Source organism: Microcebus murinus, chromosome 9, assembly GCF_040939455.1.
Source record: "Microcebus murinus isolate Inina chromosome 9, M.murinus_Inina_mat1.0, whole genome shotgun sequence".
In the NCBI taxonomy this organism is placed as follows: Eukaryota; Metazoa; Chordata; class Mammalia; order Primates; family Cheirogaleidae; genus Microcebus; species Microcebus murinus.
The window spans coordinates 67,108,054-67,132,487 of record NC_134112.1 but is presented as its reverse complement, the minus strand read 5'-3'; the positions used below and the strand labels follow the sequence as shown (position 1 = coordinate 67,132,487).

The window sequence follows — 24,434 nt, the reverse complement described above, 5'->3', positions numbered from 1 at the left end:
CAAAGGAGTTGAAAACTTATGTCTACACAAAAACCTGCACATGGATGTTTATAGCAGCTTTATAATAATTGCCAAAACTTGGAAACAGCCAAGATGCCCTTCAGTAGATGAATGGAAAATTAAACTGTAGTATAACCAGACAATGGGATATTACTCAGCACTAAAAAGAAGTGAGTAATCAAACCATGAAAAGATATGGGGGAACCTTCAATGCATATTACATAGTGAAAGAAGCCAATGTGAAAAGGCTACATACTATATGATTTCAAGTATATGACATTCTGGAAAAGTCAAAGCTACAGAGACAGTAAAAAGATCAGTGGTTGACATAGTACACAGAGGATTTTTAGGGTAGTGAGACTATTCTGTGTGAAACTATGCCTATTAGATGCCTATTATTGTACATTGGTCCAAACCCACAGAATGCACAACACCAAGAGTAAACCTTAATGTAAACTATGGTCTTTGGGGGGTCATGATGTGTCAATGTAGTTTCATCAGTTGTAACAAATGTACTACTCTAGTGGGGGATATTAATTATGGGAGAAGTTCCACATAGGGGGTCCGGTAGGGGTTATATGGAAAATCTCTGTACTTTCCTCTCAATTTTGCTGTGAACCTAAAACTGCTCTAAAAACTAAAGGGTATTTAACAATAGAAGAAACATATAGGAGAGCTGAGAAATGGGATAGTAGCCATGGTAGGACATTGGGTGATGTGAGATTTCTTTTATATATACAATGGAGCTTTTGAAGCGTGTTTATTTGGTGGAAGTGATTCAGAGGAGAGGAAAGACCATGATGTAGAGGAGAGAAGGGACAACTCTAGAGCAATGTCCTTGGGGGAAAAGAGCATGGACTGCAGTACACAGGGGAGGAGTTGGCTTGAGGTAGGAATGTGGACAGTTCGGGACAGTTCCGGATACTGCAGGAGGACACTGATACAGGTGGGTTAAAAGGCGGGTGTGGGAGCATGTGGGATCTCTCTATACATCTTCTGAGAGTAATGAGGGTGCCAAGGTGTTGGAGGCTTGAGAAGGGAGGAGAACCAATGAAAGAATCATCTAGAAATGTGGGAGAGTGAGTTGATTAGGTAAATATAGAAAGATTGCCCAGCTCAGGACCCCTTGGCAGTTAGTGTGCATTAGTTAAAGTGAAATCAGTCTAGTTTGGCATGGAATAAACTGCAAGTTGGATTTAAACAGGTTGGAGTGTTAAAATGGAAGTATGGAAGAGTCAGGGGGTTGAAGGCACTTGCAAGGAAGTGACTAGCATGAAATATCCATAGAAATGGGAAGTGAGAGGGAAGAGGGAAGAAAATTGATGAATTGTAGGTTCCAGAAGGCAGAATTGTTAGAATAGGGTACTAGAATGAATTGGAAAGTTAGGAGGTAGAATCCATAAATTTAGAGCTTTTTGTTAGTAAAAGGGGATCAAACTATGCATACTCTATATAACAGTCCATCAGCATATTAATCCTGATCTAATAGTTCTGGACAAATGGTTATGTACTTTAAACTTTGGTATTTATTTTTATTTTATAACAGAAGGCAAATTTGGGAGAACTATTTCTTTGTTTATTATCTTAGCTAATTTTATTCATTCTGGAACTGTGTTCTTTTTGTCTTTCTGAATTGAACACCACAAACCACGTCAAAAAGATAAATAGTCAAAGAAACTTAGGAAATTATTTCTAAATAAGTCTTCTCTAAATCATAAGATCCAGCACTGTCGTCATTATGAAAATCTCTTCCCAGACATCTTTTCTGGGATCTTTACTTAACGCAGACATCAGTATTTTCCCAGTTTCTCTCTGGGTTGAAATTAATGATTTTTAAAAGAAAGTCCTTTGCTATGATCACATTTTCAGGGATGTCCTCATGCTAGGGGCCAACACCAGCCAGCCAGAATTACCGAGTGAAGCTCCACTTCCCTGTGGTTAAATGCCAGGAGCAATTGTGAGGGAATGATGTGCTGCTAAACCTCTTGTCTGGTCTTCAGGGTCACCATATCTAACTCTTACAGCTCAGCTCTTACTGCATCCCAAAGCTGAACTTTTCTATTTAAGTGCAACACTCCGCTACCACACTTGTGTGGGAAAGAATAGCTGTCCAGCTTAACAGGCTGCCGGTCCTGGAGCGCTGCTCCCTGCCCATCTAAGTATAAGGGGAGAGTCGAACAAACAAGGTTCTGTTAATGCCTTCTCCATTTTTGGAGAAAAGAAGCGTGGTGGGAAGAACTGGAATAGTACTTAAGAGATCTACAGCAAGTTACCTAACATCCATGATCTCAATTTCCTTATCTATTAATAATGGCTAATGATCCGTGGCCTCTTTAGTCATTGTAATACTTAATTAGACATCTGAAAATCTCATTGCCTCATTTCCGGCTTCCAGTGTTAGTATAGTGAGCTCTTATTAAACTATAGTTTGCAATTCCTATTGTCTTTCAGTGGGCCTGATTGCAAAGAGGTAGTTTCCATGGGGCTCACTGTCCTCACATGTGTGGAATAGGGAAAGAAGTTACATAAGGGGTCAAGGTAGAGCTTAGAGATTCCCCTTCCGTGGGTAATTAGCAAAACATTGCATTTCTCACTTATTCATGCACTCATTCATTGCCTTAATATATATTTCTTGAGAACCTACTATGTTTGTGGCACTCTTTGAGACAATAAAATAAAGCAGAGAAGAATCCTGCCCTCAGTGGCACTTGGAGTGAAGAGAAGAAACAGATAATCTACAATTTTTTCTTTTTTAATTTCAGGTAGTGAGTCCCATGAAGGAAATTAGGCAAGAAATGTAAGTTACAGGTTAGGGGGCAGGAATATGGGGTTAGAGAGTAGCTAGTTTGATAGATGACCTGTTATAAAAGCTAATTACCATTGTGTGGAGGGAGCTAGGGTATGGGGGTGACATTTCTTGATGCTCATGCTTCTTGACAAATATGTATCTGAACACAGATGTACAAGCATGCAATTGAATAGTGAGTAATTACTCTTTTTTTTTTCTTTCACAGCAAAGGAGAAAGGAGAGAAGAAGTTGTTTGGTTTCTCTTTTGTGCCCCTGATGCAGGAAGATGGCAGGACTCTTCCGGATGGCACTCACGAGCTCATTGTGCATAAGGTAATGTCGGTCAGATGTCGGTGATGGGCAGGAAAACAGGGCTGAATTATTAACTCACCATCTTATCACTTTGGAAAAGATCAAAAGAAAATGACTAAAAAGAACACTCTTTTGTATGGTCGTATGCAGGGAGAGTATCTTTTTGAAAATATTGTTTCTACATTCTATGTCATAGTCTAAAACATATTTTAGAGATGATTTATTTTTTCATCTTAATTTAGGGGTAGATTATTGGCTAATTCTGTGTGTTGCTCTTAAATCCTTTCTGTTGCTGTGATAGGATTACATAAACCTTACAAATAACTTTTTAAGTACTGCATGCAACACACGCTTTCTTATTTAGATCTCTGTATCCCCAGAGGTAAATTGAGCAAGGTCAGCATTACATTTTTTTTTCTGGTCTGCTATTCTTACTAAGCAAGCAGAGAAGTGGCTGCACTTTGTCATGATGACTTTAGCAGTTGTTCTTTTAAATCAGGAATCATCATAAAAACATTCGTAACACAGTATACTGTAGTAGGCAACACAAAGAAAATTCACAAAGCAAGAATCCCATAGAAATTCTCTGAGAATACTAGTACTAATGAAGTAGAGAATAAAAATATATTTTCAAGTGACATAGGCAGTTTGCTCCAGAATTTCCTTCTTTGCTGGAGAAAAAATATTTCTCCATTGCTGTAACTTTGCGATGGCCAGGCCCTTAAAACTCTCACCTATGCTAACTGGTCTTGCCAGCCTGGATCCAGGTTCCCCCCAGACTTGAGGGTCACCCAGCAGAGATGCAGATCCAACCAGGTCATTTCCCAGTTTAAGACTCATTCAAAAGCTCCCACTGCTGACAGAATAAATCCCAGGCTTCTCAGAATGTGCCAGGCTTCCACCTCCCTACCATTTGACTTCTCACCACTTCCTGCCTCTTACTCAGCGGTGCAACCACATCCAGCTCTTTTCTAGTTCCTGCCCCCTGCCCGATGGTTCAGTTTGCTGTGCTCTGCTTTGCCCTCGGGTCTCCTGGAGTCCTGCCTTCCCCTGCCTCTCCCTCAACTACCTTCTGCTCATCCCCTGCAACCTCAGGAACTGTCCCCTGTTCCCTGGCCCAACTCCCTATATGCCCAGCTGGCCAAGTGCCCTCTCCTGAGCTCCCTGGGCATCTGCACATGTCTCTCACCATTGTTCTTATCACACTGTGCCAGAATTATCTGATGATCCCTCGGCTTACCCCAGTGCACTTATGAGCCCCTCGAGAACAGCAGCTCTGTCAGAGGGATTCTGGCAGGAGGTAGATGTGCAGTGAAGGTTTATTGAATGAATGAATGAGATCACAAACAAAAACTTTCTTTCCCTTTGGATTACTGCTAATAAAATGAGTGGTAATATACAACACACCTGCTATTTTCTATTTTGATGCGATGTATATATAGGTGTCAATTTCTTTAATCATTCATTTTCTCATTATTTGTTCAACCCATGCATTGACCACAGACTGCAGCCAGGCACTGCTCTGGTGTTAGGAAAATAGTGGCAAACAAAACAGTCAAATCTCTCCATTTCTGATGCTTACCTCTCTACTTCAGAAAATGGCCTAAAGGAGCTAACAATGTTGAAATACAAAGAAAAAACTATTTGAAAGAATAGTAACCAGTAAAGCAAACAGAGGAACTAAAAGTACTAGGAACTGGGGATGATCTATTTATCACACCCTTAGGTCTGAGTCTCCCTTATAAAAGACATATAATATGGCAGGCACTGTCTGCAGCTACAGTTTTCCAAAAAAGCATAAATGGTACTTCGTGTAGATGGCTACAGGACAATAAATCTTGACTCAGAAAAGGCAGGGCTGAGATAATTAAAACTGGGCTCCCGTTTCCTAACAATATATAGAAGAGTGAATCGTTTCTGTACAACATGTCACATGTGGACTCTCTCACCTGCGGGTCAGAGGGTGCTTCTTTGGCAAGTGCTAGGTTTCCCGTCAACTACTGGAAGACGCCTCCAAAAGAGTGAATAATAGCAGGATTCTCAGTTGCTGATTAGAGAGATCCATATGCTTAAAATGCCAGAGGCTAGATAGCAGCGCTCCCTTCTCCGTGTGAGCATTTAGAAGTCCAGCTGGTATTGATTCCCCAACAGAGGCCTGTCCTTGTGCCCTGGCCAAAATTTTTCTCAAAAACAGGACTTTGAATCAGTTGAAACCCTTATACAAAGTTTGACTTAGTACCCAGAATTCTAATCCATGAAGAAAAATTTATTGGAGCTTGAAAACTTTGTCCTCAACCAAAAGGGAGGCTCAGTATGGTGTGTGTAGGTTGTCTAATTTGGGGCAGACCTACATTGTACAGACCCATCAGGAAGCATTAGCTCTTCAGAAAAGCCCCCCAGTATCTGTGTTTTCTTATGAATAGAGTTATTTAGTGTTGCTTATTTAAGAGTTGTGAACTACTTGCCAAGTATAACAACTTTAATTTTAGTCTGGTTGATGCTGTGGTTTTCTTTCTCATTCTACTGGGCCAAGAAGTTCAGTTTCAGCTTAAAGCCACTTGTAGTTTATGATTATAAAACCATATTTCCAGCATAATGCACATCCTCCTTCTGCCATGGCAGGAAGGCACGCAGCCTGCTGACAATTGCATACTTGAACTTATTATTTAAAAAGAAAGAAAGAAAGATGGGGAGAGAAGTGGATTTCAAATCACTGGCTAAAAATCCAGCCCCTTTAATAAGTGGTGTTGAGAGGACTGGGATGGGTAGTGGGGTTTGGGGAGGACTGGATTCCTACCTGCGTTCTTTTACTAAAACACACTCCAGACTGAATGTAAGAGAGAAAATTGCTGTCAGAGCCTTAAAAATGTGGGTGAACGTTTTTATAATCTGCAGGTGAGGAGGGATTTTCTAAGGATGTCTTAAATGTTAGAAATCAAATATAAAGAATTTATAAATTAGGCTACATAAAATTTAAAACTTTTTTATTAATAAAATAATCATAATCTAGGCTGAAAACATGCCAAACTGAAATATGGTTGCAATACAACTTATAAAGGTTACTTATTCTCCATTTACCAAGAATTATCACAAATCAGTAGGAAAAGAGAAATTGATAAATACTACAAATCAGCTATTTAAAAATAATAAATGCAAATGTATGAAATAAATACATGCATAAATAAAGATATGTAAATTAAAGAATGGGAAACGCTTTGGGAGTCTAATATGGGAGAATTGCTCGAGGCCAGGAGTTTGAGATCAGCCTGAGTAAAGAGCCATACACTGTCTCTACAGAAAATAGAAAAATTAGCCAAGCATGGTGGTTGTATGCCTGTAGTTCCAGCTACTCGGGAGGCTGAGGCAGGAGGATCACGTGGGCTCAGGAATTTGAGGTTGCAGTGAGCTATGATAAGGCCATTGTCTTCTAGCCCAGGTGACACAGTGAGACCCTATCTCAAAAAAAAAAAAAAAAAAAAAAAAAGATGAGAAAACTTTTTTGCCTATCAGATTGGTAAAGATTTTTAAAGCCCAGGATGGGAGAGTAAGGTTAAGAGGAAATGAACGGTCTCTTGCATTTATAGAAGAAATGTGAATGTTAGTGTGTTTTGAAGAGCAGTTCAGCAGTACATAGATAAGCTTTAAGTGTGTATATCCTTTGACTCAGCCCACACATCTTGGTGTTTACTAGGAGAAGATAATCAGACAAGAGGAGCAAAGATGATTCAAGGATGATCATTGCAGATTCCTTAAAATATGGAAAACATAGAAGTGGTTATTGCCAGTAACATAGGACTGATTAAATGAGTTATACCCATACAGTGAATGAAATACTATATATTTATTGAAATGATGTTTAAAGGATATTTTTATATACATAGAAAATGCTTATGATATATTGATAATACTTTACAGAAGTATATATTTAGTATAATACTATTTTTATAAAATTGTTTAACTACATGTCCTTATGTATATATGTGCATGGAGAGATGCTTGGAAAGTGATCCTAAAATATAAGCAATGACTATTTTTATTTTCACATTGCTTAACTTTTTTGTTAGTGGACAAGTATTATATAACATTAATAATCCTTTTTCATTTTGAAAAAACAAAAGTGGAAAGAGACAAAAGTTAGGATTAGCCTTGTTTTATATTATTTAATTCTGGACTTTTATCTAACTAAGGACCTCTCGTCTGTCATGTAATCATGACAGTCATGTTTATGGTAAGGTTTTGAAGAAACATTAATTGTCTGAGATCTTTGTAAACCACATTCATGTCATTCATTGACAAGTGCTATCTGTGATATCAAAAGTTGATGAGAGTTGAAAAAAATGCTCTAAAAATGTGTCTTCAATTCTGTCCTGAGGATATACAGAGAAGAGCTATGGTTTGTAGTATTTAGGGTTAAAACCTACTTGCTCCTCATGTAAGGTATTAGTTTAAAAGACTTGATCCTGCAGTGAGCTACGAAGAAATCCACTGTGTTGAAGTATATTCAGTAACCTAATTTGGGCCTAAAATTTGTGAAAGAGACAGTTTCCCTCGTAGTGATGGCTGAACTCCACTTCTGGGCATGTTCTAAGGAAACTGTTCTTACAGAGGTGTTACAGTAAATACTCTGTCAAGGACCTGGACTCATCCTTTAGGGCAGGGTCTAATGAATCCTAAGGGCAAGGACTTCTTTTAAGGACATTTTCAACTTTACTGGATTGATTACCTGTTTGGAGTGGTTTCCAATGAAAATAAGCTCAGAAATCTACAAAAATCTGAATGTCACAGCTTTAGAAGGGTAAGTGAAATAGCTTGATTAGTCATCGTTAGAGATTTTGTCCTTCTAGAGCCCCTTCGACAGTTCCCAGAACATCATTAATATCCCCAAATGCCTGATGGGTAAGTTTAAAACTTCCCTTAGGAATTGCTAATTTGCTAATAATAACATTTAATCTTAAGTTTTGTTATTTCACTGCATTCTGTTAGAATTGTTGTCTTCCTTAACTTTGTAAGGGTATTTTTGGCTACCGTTTTTCAGCTACCTGCTAGAAAACAAGTTAAGAAAAGAGAATGAAGTAATGAACAGAAATACTTTCATTTTTCAAAAGTCAAGCCTCTTAAGGAGAATGAGATGAGAATCCAAAAAATGGGGATAGGAAGAAAGAAGCTGTGCACTCAAGTCTCCATTCCCATTCATTCTAGTGGAGAGTTGTGAGTCACTGGAAGTACATACTAAAACACCCTCAAGTCCAATACAAAAATACAATAGTACAGTCTGCCTTTGAGAAATTGGGGTTTTATAAATTCATCATTGTTGATTATCAAACACAGCCATGGCTAATGTGGCCCAATTTCACCAAGATAGGAATTTGCTTCCAAGTAGAGGATCTGCTTCCTATAGTGGGATTTACTGGCTTCCTAATCCAAGGAAAAAGGCCATGTACAAAGTCAGCCAAATAGAAGATGATGCTGAGTCCTGGTTTGAGAGAGATTAATTTCATATGATGACCTAGACTGCAAAAGTCTGTTTCAGATTAATTCATTCCACCTTTGCGACCTAAAAGTTGGTCCATAAACCCTTTGTGTCCCATATTTTTTTCCCTACAAGTTTTTAGATTCTTGTACTATATCTTAGTTCCCAACTTGGTCCATGGTAGTCCAGTACAGCCACTTCACCAGACACTTTGTGATGACTCCTCAGCTTCAGTTGGAAGGTATTGCTTTCCACTTATCTTGAGGGGAGTCTGTACATTTTGATAGGTTGATAGGTTTGCTATCTAGCTTGCTGTCCAGAGAACTCAACATGCTACTTCAACTATTCTGAAAGAGATTCCCCCTGTAACCATGATCAACAACTCTTAGACAAGCCAGAAATATATCTGCCCACCCCAGGCTTGGGTGCAGAAGGATTGATCACTTAACCTATGTTTCATTACACACTGCAAGAGAAATCAAAAAACAAACACCTGTAAAAAAATTTTTGTAACATAAATAACCTGGCAAGTTTAGCATAAAGTTATATCAAGCTGAACACAGAAGCTGAATGGGGGGGAAAAGGCTAAGATATCTTAATAGGAGGACTTGATCCTACAACCTAGAGCTATGTATGTGACTTGCAAAAGGCCGGGCCCCTTCCGTGCAAACTAATTAATACTGCCACATGTTTAGTCTTCCCAGAATGCTCTCCCTTAAATGAACCGTGATTCTCTTCTGCTGAAGGGGCTTTCTGTGTACCTGCCAGAGTAGGGACTTGTCTTCCGAAGCCTCATGTCCAGTGTCTGGAAGTCAGCTGTCTCTGAAGGCCCCAGTGTCTTTCAAAGATAATCGTTCTCCACCATTTTGTGAAGAGCTCCCCTCCCCTCCATAAGGCTCGTTCCGTATGGTGCTGCAACTTTCTTCCTAATTACTGTCTTCTACCAGCTTGTATTTGAGGGCCAGTGAGAAAGAGGTAGATAATGGGGATGTGGGTGTCTGTTTACTTTCCCACAATCAGCCCAGCCTCTAGTGCAGTCTTCTCCTTCTGGTTGACCCATCCAGTTTCTTGTCCTCTTGGTCTTTTGGCCACTTCCACTCCAGCCAGCTTCATTTGTGTTCTGCTTCACCCTGGCGACAACCTGGGCCTTATTACCTCCTCACCCAGTGGGATCTCCCATTGACTAGCTAGGTGGGTGGGTGGGTGGCTGGCTGGGTGAAACCATCCAGGACCACTTCATATCAAAAATCTTAAACTCCCATTATCCTGACTACAAACTTCTAATTTTCTAACTATGCCTGTTTTTCAGTCTTTCTCTCCTCTAAAACACCCCTGCTGATTATTTTCTTCTCCTTCTTATCCAAGGTATCTCTTAATCCTTAGTTCTGCTGTGCCTGCATGGGAAGTAATAACCAGTCCTGGATCCGTCTGTCAACATTGCCGCCTCCTATCCCTGGGCAGCAGGGCGTTGCTAGAGGAAGCCATACAGTTGTCATGGGTTAGCATCAGCATGATGAGTGTGGGTGCTGGGCCATCAACACTGCAGGCAAACTAATCAGCTCCCTCCCTCCCTCATTCCCCATGAGAGCTCCTCATAAGATCCTGCCATTATCGCTACCCTACCACTTCCCCGCTACTTAACAGAGAAAACAGATGACAGGAACTTCCTTAGCTTCCTGTGCTCTCTCCCTGCCACCTGCAAACTTATCTGCATCCTTCCTTTCCTTCTGGCTTCCTGTCTCAGAGGATGGGGCAAGTCTCCCTTCTGTCCAAGGCTACTTCTTCCAACTACTTCCCTCAAGATCTTCCTTCCTCTTGACTCCTCTGGGACCCTGATCCTCCCAGTTTCTTCTCCCTTCCTCCTATATCTACAACTATTTCCTGTCTTCTGGCAGTATTCACTCAGGTTATAAACAGGCTCAAGCCTTTTTCTTCAAAAAAGAAAAAAAAAATTTAAATAGCTACCGTCCTTCCTCTTCCCCTCCCACCAGGACAGCCAGCCTATATGTTAAACCACTTGTCACTCACTGCCTCTACTTCCCCACATCCCATTTGTTTCCCAGACTGCCTCTGTCCCCGCCACTCCAGGGAAGTTTCTCCCCTTTGGGTCACAAGGGCCCACCCAGGAGCTAAAGCTACTAGACACCGTAGAAATCTTTCCTTACTTAATTTCCCTGTAGCACGTACATAGCACTGTCCCATTACGCTGCATCTTGAAAAGTCCCACATTCCTTTCTCTGTCTGACAATGTTCTCCTGGGTTTCATCTTTGTTCCTCTTGGAAGACTCATCTCTCTTTATCTACACCTTAAATATAGGCGTGATTGTGAATTTAAGCTTGGGCTACCATCTATATCTCATGCTTTCTAGTTCCATCTCATCTACTCCAACAGGTTAACTCATTGCATCTTTGTGCCAATGACTGCCAGATCTGTCTTTCTAGTCTGAAATTTTTACCAGCCTACTGAACATCTTCAGGTGGTTTCCCCAGAGACATCTTACACTCAGCATGTCCCAAACTGAGTTTTGTTTTGTTTTGTTTTGTTTTGTTTTGTTTTTTTATCTCACCTCCATCCATTCCTGCCATGAGCAGAAACCTATAAGTTTTTCTTGACTTGTCACACTCACCCCCCACACCTAAATAGTTGGTTGCATGACTGGTCAGTTCCACCTCCTTGATATACTTTATTCCAAGGAATTTAAACCAGAGGTGAATATTAGAATGACCTGGAATTTTTCTTATTTAAGAGATCTGGGGTAGTCCCAAAGCTTTTTATGTGTTGAAAAATCTCTCGCTCCAGCCATACTAAACTGCCTGTATTTTTTTAAACAGTCATTTTAAAGATATTTTAGACTTATAGAAGAGTTGCAAAAATAGTACAGGAAATTCCCATATACCCTACATCCAACTTTTCCGTATGTTAACCTCTTACATAAGCTATAGCACACTTATCAAAACTAAGTTAATCTTGGTGTGATCCTGTTAACACAAAATTTATTTGGATCTCACAATAAGTTTTCCATGAATGTCATTTTCTGTTCCAGGATCCATTCCAGGATCCCACATTACATTTGTCACGTCTCCACTGTCTTATACATGTGCTTTTGTTCCTCAAGTTCTTTTAAGCGTAGTGTGCCTTCCCTCTCTTTTCCTCTCTTGCCTGCTTGGTGACCTTCTTTTTCTTTACAAATGAGTTCACATAGCCCTTTCCCATAAGGTCTTCCTTTCTTTCCCTAGCAGAGTTGGTATCCAATGGTCTTTATCACAGCTTCATAGTCAGTATTAACAGGCTTATTAACAGAGGGCCAAGGTCAGACATGTGATATCCTCAAGCACAGGGATGGTGTTCATTTCCTTGTTACATTCTTAACACTGAATTGCAGGACGGGCAAATACTAAGAATTTAATAAATGTTTAATCATGACATTAAGGATGACTAGTCATATTTTGAAAAAGTTCCTAAAAGAAAGGTATTTTGCCTCAAAAAACTATTGAAATCTGGTTTTCATTAACTGGTAATAGTAGAGTTTCAAGTGGATTACCTAACTTACTGCATTTTTTAAAATTTAATCTTCTGCTTCCCACAAATTATAGACCCCTCTTAGTTTGATTAATAATATCATGAATTTCTATGCCAGTTTTTTTCTTAATAAATTGTAGATGTGGATCTCTCGATCATATATCACTTGTAATTGCAAATATCACATTTCTGGAACACAGCTCATGGCTGACCACCATAGTTCTTTCACATGGCTGAGACCGTGGTCAAAATGTAGTCTGGGACATAATGCACCAGTCATTGTTATACCAACTGATTTTTATTCTGGGGAAAGAAATAGACCATGAGCCGAGCTATACAATCTCAAAGAAGATGGAGACTACTGCTGCCATGGCAAAGCCTGCATTTTTAGTGCTTCTTTGCAAGTCTGAGGGAGCACATCTCTGGTCAGAACTGATTTCACACACAAGTGTAGTAAAGCAGGGGGCTGGTTCTCATCTTCCTTCTCTCTAATTTGTAGTCAGCTAACTCCATGCCATTTTAAGATGACTTTCACAGATCCCAACCCATATCAAAGCAAACACAGAGAACTGTCCTTCACTACGACAGTGATACAGTTTGGTTCCCCCAAGCCAGTAGCAGCCTCAAGAACGGCTCCATGAATCCTTCCCTTGTCAATCTGCCATCATGCATGTACTGTAACACTTCACCTGTGTTTGTGTCTCCCACAAGAGACGAGTTCTCTAGTGGGGAGGGCAGTGTCTTCTAATTCTCTATCCCATAATGCCTTGGTCCATGCCTACATTGGGTTTGATGGAAAAAATATTCTCTATGCCAAAGCCAAAAGAGTTGTTTTACAGGTGTTCCTCAGAATGCAAGTGATCCATATTTAACCACCACCTCCAGGTTAGGGGTATAACTGGATTTTACCACGATGACAAAGGCATCTCTCAACTACACGCAGTGGAAGAATCTCACAGCTGCAGTTTGTTGCTACTAAGCCTATACCACTCAGATTCACAGGCATTCAAACACCCAGCCACTACTCTGTTGCACTTGATATTTCCAGTTTAAGCACAAGCAGTGCCAAACCACACTCTCCCAGCCTCATTTCTGTGGCTTCATTGACTCTTATCCCTTTCCCTAGTGGGAAGACTGTTCATTCCCATTTGTTATCTGTGGTGCACACTCTGGTTTAGAATCTCACTCCCATTACAGACCCTTCTCCCACCTCGCTGAAGAATACCCGGGGAATTTACTGCTGATTCTCCCTTACTCCCTGCCTTCTGCTAGTATTAGGAGGCTGCTTGACCTTTTTGGCTTAAACTCTAGCTGACAACTGCTCCTGCCTTGGAGGGCTGCCTTTTGGAGCCCCACTTCCGTTCTTCACTGCTCTTGAAGCCCCTATCTCCTACATAGATTCTGTCTCATCAAATGGAAGAATGAATGCTCTCTAGCTCATGTGTATGTTTCTAAGCTCCTGGATCGTGCCTCACCTGCTCCTACCTGCCCTCCTCACTTTTGCATCCAAGTCTCATGGTCTCTTTTGCTGCCTGTGTGGTTTGAGAACATAAACTAGCCATTTTGCTGTGAGACTCATAAGTTTATTTCATTTGAAATTATTTTAGCTTCACACACCACTCCGAGCCCTCTCTCAGGGTGTCTCCTGCAAACACACCTTTGTTTTGAAAAGGGAACTTTTTTTGGTCTTTCTTAGCCATACTCTATAAATCAGTAAATTTTAAATTCATTCCAGCAAAATTCAAAACTTGGTTAAAACGACAGTAGAGGGAGGTAATGCTCTATAGCAGTTGTGAATACAAACTTTGGTTCAAACCCTGGCTCTGACACTTACTAATATTGTGACGTTAGGCAAATCACATAAGCTCCTTAGGATACAATATCCCGCCCCCACCTCGTAGGGTTGTTATGAGAAGAAAATGCATGCAAAGTGCTTAGCAGTGCCTAACATATAGTAAGTCCTCATAAATGGTAGTTGCTTGGATTGCTTTTAAAATCTCCAGCATTCCTGTGATTTGCTAAGGATACATGCTGGAAACCTCAAAGAACAATAAAAGATATGCTATAAGATTTTCTGTGTAATTTCTTAAAATTTTCAAGAATAGATTAAAATGTCTAACTTTAACTTTATACCCAGGATAATCCTATTGGGAAAAAAATCAGTTTTGAATCCCTGGTAAATATTATATTAAAGGATTCATAGAGACCAAAGAGTGGTAACATGCTTTTCTATACTGAATTGATGGACAGAATTCTCTCTTTCTCCCCTCTCCTCCCCTCCCCTCCCCTCCCCCTCCTTCTTCTCTCCTCTCTCTCTCTCTCTCTCTCTCTCTCTCTCTCTCTCTCTCACACACACACACACGCACGCACGCACACACACACACACACACACACACACACACACACCAGTGTTCTTGGTAGAAGGTTTTGAAATAACTGTTGTGTCTAGAGTATTGTTATATTAATAATTATATTTTATACTTGAGTAAATGTGATAGAGTTTAGCTGTGAGAAGCTGCGAAGTTGTCATGCCCCAGACAGACTCAGATGCTGAAGCCGGGGCAGAAATGAGAACCAGCGTTGGTGGAACTGACCTGGCTCAGGAGAAAGCAGCTAAGTCTTCTATTCACAGAGGCCCTAAGGACATGACACAGCCATCACGTTCTCACTCACAGAGGTGGTCAGTCCCCTGGCAACCAGTAGAGCTAGATGAGGGTATCAAGCAGGAATTCCAAGAGGCTGCCACAAGTGCTCAAGAGCCAGGCAGCTAGTTGGTTGGGAGGAGAGGTGATAAGAGATATATTTGTAGGGGCAGAATTTCTGTGAATAGACGGACCATAACAGACCAAGGCAGGTTCCAGCTTTTGGGGAGGAAGCCTGTAATATCTGGACAGAGTGTCTGGGCTGGGTTTGGCATGAGACTTCAGTCACGATAGGAAGTGGTGGTTAGACATATGGAGCACGAGTCAGGACAGGATGGAAGACCAGAGCATGTTCCTAACCCCATACACCTGATCCAGGCAGGGGATAGGGTGAATCTCTGGTGCTGTGACTCATGCTTTGACATGCCAGGGACAAGACTGAGGGGCGGGGGCTGTGATCCAGGGTTCCAGAACATTACTTTGCCTAAGCACTTTCTCTGAAGAAAGCCTTTGAGAGGTTCACTTTATAAATAATTAATAGTTTAATTAATTTAAACTATATATCTGTGTTTTATGCATACTTCTGTCTATATAAAATATTTTACAGAACTAAAAGAAAGCATTTGGAATGGTAATGTTAAAAGAGAATTATGAATGTTGTATTTGAGATTTATAAGGCCGAAGGGCAGAGAGACAGAGTCACTGAGGCTGTAATTATCAAAAGGAGTTTTATTGTCTAGCTCGAGCTAGAGTCTGAGCCCCCAGAGTGCCAGCGCAGTGGCCTCTTTTCTGGGCAGGGACCCTCCTTTGTGTGTTAGTCCCCTTTTTATAACTTAGTTGTTTATACACTGGTCATGCATCTGCCCCCACAGTGATTTTTACTTCAGCCTGCCCCTGATAGGCCCTAACCTGTTCTGGGTTCTAGCTGAGAGACTCAGGTTTTTGCTCTCTTTGTCTTTTTCTTCTGCATCCCATAATATACTCATAATTCCTTGCGGTTAGCAAACAAGCAGTAAACAGAAGTTGGAAGGTGTCTATTGTCTTTATAGCCCAGTATCTTACATGAAGGCTGTTTATGGTATTTATATTGGTATTTTTGTTATGAGGCAGGCATGATAGTAAGAACCTCTTGTAATCTTCTGATTCTATTTGTCTAAACTTGTTAGAGAGGTCTTTCCTAAAGATTTATAATTGTCATTACAAAAGTAGTATCCAGATAAACCAAAATAAAATAAAAACATCATATTCTCATTACCCAGATGATGGTAACTATTAGTTCCTTAGTGTATATCCTTCCAGATGTTCCTTATGGATTTTTTTACCCAAATGATATCATGTAATATGTATTTATTTTTAGTCTATCTTTTCTCAGGTAACAATTTTCCAATCACTAAATTTTTGTCTCATCTAGAACTTAGTCAATGTATAAATTAAAAAAAAAAAAAATTGGCCCAGTCATCAGGACCATGTGTTGCATCTGGCTATCTATATTTTAAATGTTGTTTAATCTAGAACAATCCCTTTTTTGACAACACTGACTTGAAGAGACAAGGCCAGGCATCCTGCAGAAAGCCCCATATTTTAGATTTGTCTGGTTGCTTCCCTGAGGTGTTGTTCAAAATGTGCTGTATCTCTTATGTTTCCCACATGTGGAAGTTGAAATCTAGATGTGATGGAGTCAAGGTCCACATCTTTGGTAGGAACGCATTGTAAGGGATGACGTCTTTGCATCACCCTGCGTTGGTGTGATGACAACCTGATCCCCCCTCACTTGCAGTTGTTTTTGTTTTCTTACCTCTGGGTAGTAATGTGTGTGCTGCTACATTGCGATCGTGTGAACATACAATTCCTTATCAACAATCCTGCTGGTTTTAGCACTCAGTGACAATGCTTGACTAAAATAATTACAGTAGGCATATGAAATTGTGTTTTCTAAGTCTATAATTCCTTTTACGTTTATTATTTGGCATTTTCTGTGAAGCAGAGATTTCCTCCATATAGTGGGACTATTAGATTACCTGAAATACCATTTCCTTTAATTGCCAGTTTTCAAAGTAAAAAAACTGTTTAACAGCTGCTTCAGATGAAATGTTGGAAGAATTTATGTTTTTAAAAAATGCTTTATATGAATTCAAATTCACACTTAAAATAATCTAAGCTATACCAGCTGTATATGTTAAAGATGTATAATTTCTTGAGCATTTCCACTGTATCAGGGACTGTGTTAAAGATTTTATGTAATCTAATTCTTACGACAACACAATGAGGTTTTGGAGAATGTCAACGGGAACCCCAAGTGGTTAAATAACTTGACACAGTCACTCACATGGGAAGTGACAGAGTTGGGATTCAAACTCAAATTTCTCTGAGTCCAAAAATCCATGCTTAATTCTTTTTATGAATTTTTGCTTCATTTTACTTAAAAGCCAAATTCTATTTGTAATGCTTGTTGTTTGGAATATTTCCCAATTCAAAAACACTAGAAATGGAAATTATGCTTAATAATTCTTAGGAGGTCTCTTCCCTCTTCCCTTTTATTTTTTTAAATATTTTTAACAGTGTGAAGAAAACACAAACCTTCAGGATACTACCCGCTACCTCAAACTTCCCTTTTCCAAGGGCATTTTCCTTGGGAATAATAATCAAGCCATGAAGGCCACAAAGGAGTCTTTTTGGATAACATCTTTTCTCTGTTCCACAAAACTCACACAAAACGGTAACGTATAAATACTATTTTATTTGAAAGCCCTTATGTCGGAGTACTTGTGTGAATTTTGGTAAGCATGTTTAGTAAACACCAAAGTTATATTTAAGAACTTTAACACTAAAAAATTATTGATCGTTCTGTTTTGATTTCCAAGAAAATGTAAACAAATCTGACCCAATGCTCTATTGAATGCATGTAATTTAAGAAAGATTTCAAAATGATCCCAGTGTTGGAAACCAAGTACATAACTCTCCAAAGAAACCATTAAAACCCAGCTGCTTTAAAAAAAAAAGAGAGAGAGAGAGAGAGAGAAATACCACCACCTTAATCTCTTGTTTTATAGCTCCATAAACAGTGCTAATTGCAGGCTTTAGAATAAAGGCTGTTTTTTGTTTAATTAGATGCATATTGCTTTTCTGTTCTAGCATTACTTTTTATGTCAGTGATTGTTAGCAAGTTATGATTAATAAAGTAAGCTCTTCTCGGCAAATTGCTATGAAAACATCATCTGTAATGAAGGAAGTAAATTAAACATTTTTGAGTTCTTCATGGTTGTCGTGTAAGGCTTTTGGCTAGCATCCTGAATGTTGTGTTAGATTCAGTATGTTGAAAAGAATCACTTCATATTAAGGTATTCTCTCTGGTAAAAACCTCCTATGCCCAAACATGTGTAGTTATTAGTTATTAGTTCTTTCTTAATTCCTCCTTCTGTGTCAGAGAACAGCATCTGTAGAAGACAACACATTTCTTCTGTTCTATAGTATCTGAAAAGCAGCAAAATGTAGCATTTACAGTATTGACCAATTTTAAAATACCTCTCAATTTCAACATGAAATGCTGCTCTGTTTATATAGGACACCAAGTTAAGATATGACAAATTATACCAAGCTTTATCTGTATTCAGTGAGCTAATGATTTTACTTAAATAAAACTTCCATTGACATAACTCTAAATGATCATAAAGCATTTACTAAACCTCAGGTATTTTTATGGGGCCAATCTAATCCCATGGAAGTTATAAAGATAATAAAATCAACCCATTATTGACTCCCTTATGAATGAACTTTCATTCATCCTGTGTGGATTAGTTGTATGTCTGTTGTAGAGTTTTCAATCACATTTAACTGAATGTCCCCTGTAGAATATTTTGGGATTGTATTCATTATCTGTTACTACTGTAACAATTACCACAAACTTATTGGCTTAAAACAACATGGATTTATTATCATATAATTCTGGGGTCAGAAGTCCCAAATGAGTTTCACTGGGCTAAAATCAAAGCATTAGCAGGGTTTCATTCCTTCTGGATGCTCTGGGAAGAATCTTTTCTCTTACCTTTTCTACAGCCTCTTCTTCCGTCTTCAAAGCCGGCAGTATAGTATCTTCAAATCTCTCTGACTCTGATCTCTTTACATCTTTTAAGGATCCTGTGATTACATTGGGCTAGATAATCCAGTATAATCTCCCTAGTTTAAGATCTTTAATTTAATCAGATCTGTAAAATCTCTTTTGCCATGTAAGGTAAATGGATTTACAGGTCCAAAGACATGTGGACATCTTTGAGGGCATTATTCTGCCTCCCACACTTGTAAACCTCACAGTGGATTCGTTCCCATCAAAATATTTGGCCCCGCACCCTGTTTAGTTCTAGGGTTTAAGGTGTTAGAATTACTAGCATAAGATGGAAAAAACCAAATCCTGAAAACTAGAAGTTGCTACCTTTTAAAGGCAGAGAACGTTTTTAGGTAAATATGGGTATATAAACTATTTATGAAATCATTATACTACGCATCTCACTATATGGAAGGTGGGATCAGAATTCCATGTGATGCCTGGCTCATTTCTGTAGACTGATAAGTGCTTAATTATCATTTTGTCTTTGATTAACCTTGTCATTGTAAGACTACTCAAAATGAGCCAGGAAATGAATAGCATGTTTCCAGAGATGGGAAGGAGGAAGGAAGTTAGTTGGTCTTTCTGAAATTTACATGCTAGACACATCTCTGTGTAGAAGTAATCCAGTTCCAAATTGGAATTAAATTGCTATGTGTTCGTTTTACTTGACTTGGAAAATATACAAATCCTATTTCCACTACAGCTGAGCGTTTAGTAAGTGATATGGTCTCTAGGAACAGCTTCCTAGAGCAGATTTGCATTGCAGGATTCCTGAAGTGTGTCTGTCTGCACACTTTGTCCGTTACCCTACATTGTTCATGGGTAGCGTACCAAGGCCAAGCACTGTGCTAGGCATCTCTGACTGCTGGATCAAGTAGAGATTCTAAGCTGCTTAGTAGTAGAGGTCATGTCATCCTCCAATTTTATAGCTCTTAGTAGATTGGCCACATAAAATACATGTAATAAATGCTTGTTAAATGGAATATAGAAAATCCATATTTTCAATGGTAGGTCATAGCTTCTAATTTGCAGCTAGAATATTTTCCAATGGCTGCAACAGAGACTTAGGAGATGGCAGTTTCGTGTTGACTCTGAGTACTTTGCATATATGACTAATTACATCCAGACACACATAACTGCTTTACTCTTCCATGTGCTCCATGTCGAGCAGTCTAGAGATTTGTCAGCCTTCTTGCAGGAAAGATGAATAGCCTCATCCTGATCTGACTGTCTGAACCACTGTGATCGTTTTCCAGCTGTGCTCATGTGGGCCCTGGTCCCGGTTCCCCACTGCTGCCTCTGGTGCTGCCACTTTGGGGCCAGCAGAGCCACTCCCTGCCCCACCCCACTCCTTATATCGAGCAGGGCCCCGAACGCCCTGGCAACTGCTTCACTTTAAAGGCAGAGGAAGAGAGCAAGGAGAAGTGAGAGCTGGATGGGGGCGGAGTAGGAGGTGAGAGTGAATGGCAGGGTTGAAAATGCACTGGGGGATTATAAAAGAGAAGATGCCAGGGAGGGGAGGCCTCCTGAAGTTAGATGCAGGAAGCAGGAAGTAGGTGGGAGGGAGGCAGCAAACGGGGAGAGAACAATAGAGCCCTGCCTTGGTCCCACCGGGCCCACTCTGTGGAAATATCTGATATGCCAAATATAACCAATCAGTTTTTAAAAGGTTTCAATCTTACCCCCAGGATGTCTGAGTTACATATGAATATTAAACACTTTCAGGGATTTTTGGTTATGAAAACATCATAAATCTCTCTTTCAAAGTCAGTATTTTAAAAATTCCTTCGTATTTCTCATTCTAAGTCCTCCTCCTCCTCTTATCCCTGTTCGTTATAGATAAGCATTCCTATTTAGCATTTAATTTCTTACTATTAAGTCCTTTGTGAAGTTTTTCTCTTGAATCTGGCTTTGGTGGAGCTCGCTTCCTTTCCTCTTGGATTCCTCTGCTTTTTTTCATTTCTGTTCACTGTGTCCTATTTTCTTTCTCATCTTAACTGCTTCCTTGATTTCCCAGGTTTTTTGTTTCCTTCTTGGTTTGTCTGTTTCTCAGCAAGTCCCATTCAGGTTTCTCCTGAAACAAGCGCTTTGAAGTACATTTCTCACTATTCCACCTGGAAAAGTCATCCTGGCTTCTCAATTGGCCAGTCTAGTCTGTCAGCCCCATGACCCTGAGGCCAGTGCTAGCGGGTCCCACGGCCCTGTGCATGCCCTGCGTGCATGAACCTTGTCAGTTCTCACTGCCCTCACTGGCCTCCAGATGCCAAGTCTCCCTGCTAGCTTTAGGGACTCATGAAGCTTGGACACCATCTTTCAGAGCCTTTCCAACTTCTGCCCAAGAAAGATAAAGGAAGAATTTATTCCTTCCCCAGATGAAGAGGTTATAAGAGGACCCATTGGACTCAAGAGCCCACATGTCAGTTTAGGAAAAGGAGGAAAATGAAGAGCTTGCCTAGAATCTTGGATGGAAGATGGCCCATGGAGTCCAGGATGCCACTGTCAGTCCAAGAGCTCCCTAGATGATCTGACAAATCACTAGGATTCCTATCATTGTGCAGGGACCTTTTAGTCCACCAAGTTTGGGTCTCTTTGTCAAGAGAATCTTTGCTGGGTGGGATTGGTTGCTAGGCAGAGTACTGTGTGCTGGGAGTCCAAACATGAATAAAGCAGGCTCTCAGCCCTCCAGAAAAATCTCATCATACCAGGAGGAGGCAGAAAATTATTCAACAAATATTTGTCAACTGCCTAATCTGTTCTTAGTGCTAGAAATTCAATAGTGCCAAGCTCAGCATGGTTTTTTTTTTTTCTTCTTGGAGTTTACAGTCTAGTTGGGGTGTAGACAAATAAACAGCTGTAATGGTAAGATAAGTGCTACTGTGATGTATGAGCACATAGAAAGGACAGTTAGCTCAGGACTTTGGGAAACGCTTCTTGGATAAAGCAACATCTAATCTGAGAACTAAAGAATGACTGGGAGTTTATATAGGCCAAGAGCAATGGGAGGGAAGAAATCATTAGAAGGTACTGGAATACATGCCATCTCAGAGAGGACTGGGCATATTCTGTGGGAGCCTGCAACTAGAGTGTCCAGGAGGGGTGAGCCACATGTTCAAGAATTCAACTTTTACCAGTAGAACACTTTCATGTTGGGACTATTCTCTATTAAGGCAATTAATCTTCCTTTCTGTTTGGAAAGGTGATATGCTTGATCTTTTGAAATGGAGAACCCACCCAGACAAGATCACTGGCTGTCTCTCTAAATTAAAAGAAATCGATGGCTCAGAGATAGTAAAGGTATATACTATTTTGTTACTGTTTTCCTCCCAGAAATTTATAGGATAAAGAGCATTTGGAGGGGAAGGACAAATAGTATTTTATTCATTCATTTACCACTTCTTTAACAGTTTCTGCAGGATACTCTGGATACCTTATTTGGAATTTTAGATGAAAATTCACAAAAATATGGGTCTAAAGTGTTTGATTCTTTGGTAAGTTCAAATTCACTTAATTATGTTTTAACAATTTGTCTCTCAATCTTGACTTTCATGAGGCTATTTCAGAAGTAGGCACTTAATAATGTAAGAGTTCATTTTAAAAAGAACACCCCCAAAAATCTTGGTTTGCATTTGGTTTTATAAAGCTCAATTTTCTTTTTTAGGTTCACATAATAAATTTGCTGCAAGATAGCAAATTTCATCATTTTAAACCCGTAATGGACACTTACATTGAGAGTCACTTTGCTGGGGCACTTGCATACAGGTAAGGCCCTTTATCTTGTAATTGCTTTAGAAGCGGTTCCTTTTGAGCTGTTTCTCAGCAGAGCCAGCTATATGGGAAAATTTAAAAGGGAGTGTAGGAAGAAATGAAGCACAACAACTGAAGTGTCTCTTGAGACAGTCTCTTCTCTCCTCACACTTCCTTTTATAGTGGCTAGAATTTATTTTGATTAAAAAGAGGAAAAAAAGAACTTGCTGAATTCTATTCCTAAGACCTAAAATATAAAGTTTTTTCTTCCTGTTTCTGTTTCACTTGGTCTAAAATGTCTGGTTACTTCACTTTGGCTATCAACATCCCCATTTAATCACTGCACTCCTTGACAATTCTAGATGTCTTTAAGAAAGAAATACCAATGGAAAACAACCTTTGCCTTCTTACCTGTTGAAAGTCATTCATTAGTTAAGATTTACTGAGGGCCTGCTGCATGCCAGGTGCTATACTTTGTGCTGATAACTGAAGACCTGGTCCCTGGCCTCAAGCAATTCCGTCATTAGACCCTTTGGTAGGAGCTTCCATTTTTGACTGCCCCTCCTTTCCGACTAGCTCAGATGGTGCAAGTGAGGCTGAGAGGGAGTGAATAAATGTCATGCTTTAGCCTGCCTGCCTGCCTCCGCACAGCCCAGTCCATAATGGCCAGAAGGCAATAGCTTCTCTCCTTCCCAGTCTTTGGCCCTGCTTAAATAGCCCTAGAATGTTCCCCAGTGTTCTATGCCTGTGGTCCAATGCTGCCATTGCTGTTCTCCTTCATTTCTACCTTATTCCTTAAGCACCTGTGCATGTGCAATATCATCTGTTCCCAGAGGTGATTTAAAAGAAGTGGGAAACAGCTTTTTTAAACCTCTTTTCCCCCATCTATGTGATATATAAAGGATAATAGGTAATCCAATAAGCATTTGATCATGTTAACTTGGGTATTCCTGACCATGGCATGTTAAGAATAAATGAAGGTGGGCCGGGCGCGGTGGCTCACACCTGTAATCCTAGCACTCTGGGTGGCCGAGGCGGGTGGATTGCTCGAGGTCAGAAGTTCGAAACCAGCCTAAGCAAGAGCGAGACCCTGTCTCTACTATAAATAGAAAGAAATTAATTGGCCAACTAATATATAGAAAAAATTAGCCAGGCATGGTGGCGCATGCCTGTAGTCCCAGCTACTAGGGAGGTTGAGGCAGTAGGATTGCTTGAGCCCAGGAGTTTGAGGTTGCTGTGAGCTAGGCTGACACCACGACACTCACTCTAGCCTGGGCAACAAAGTGAGACCCTGTCTCAAAAAAAAAAAAAAAGAATAAATGAAGGTATTTTTGTAAGACTAGACACTCCATCAGCATAATTTTTTGCCAAGGGAACTGTAACAGCAGGAAGAGTTTTGAAATGTTGGCCCACTTGGCCTCACAATTTGAGTCCTAGCATGATGTGGTCACTGCTTGCAACTGAAATTGTCCCTGAAAGCTAGAGAACAAGAGTGTAAATTCTAACACTTCAGATTGGCCAGAAAAGCAGGATCATCACTCCTAAAAAGATAAATATGGCTTGTGGAATCCTCTCAGACTGTGGGTGGTCAGAAACTAACTGACATATCATCTTAAAAATAGTGCTCCCCAAAGCATCTACCTACTGGCACATCCAAATCTCAACCGTGGCCAAGAGAAGAATTGCTGTGTGAACTGTTCCCTAGAAACTAAGAACTGACCAAAGTTTAAGGTGGCAAAACTGTAATTCTGAGAGTTGTGGGTTGTTATTGTTGGTTTAAATTTTTGTTTCTTTAAACAAACAAAAAGCCCTTGGCTCTTCTAGAAATTATTCTTCCAAGACACACTTTGACAGTA

General features: G+C 39.9%; 1 protein-coding gene across 7 annotated transcripts in view; it reads left to right on the top strand.

The window, feature by feature from the left end:
* DOCK4 (dedicator of cytokinesis 4) overlaps nucleotides 1-24,434 on the top strand; it is a 424,117-nt gene that overhangs the window by 277,885 nt on the left and 121,798 nt on the right. For all 7 annotated transcript variants that reach the window (XM_012736139.2, XM_012736138.2, XM_012736141.2 and 4 more), the window contains exons 16-20: nucleotides 3,015-3,121; nucleotides 17,292-17,448; nucleotides 22,031-22,128; nucleotides 22,239-22,322; nucleotides 22,493-22,593. In XM_012736139.2, the coding sequence (XP_012591593.1) occupies nucleotides 3,015-3,121; nucleotides 17,292-17,448; nucleotides 22,031-22,128; nucleotides 22,239-22,322; nucleotides 22,493-22,593 (547 nt within the window). The remainder of the gene's footprint in view (nucleotides 1-3,014; nucleotides 3,122-17,291; nucleotides 17,449-22,030; nucleotides 22,129-22,238; nucleotides 22,323-22,492; nucleotides 22,594-24,434) is intronic.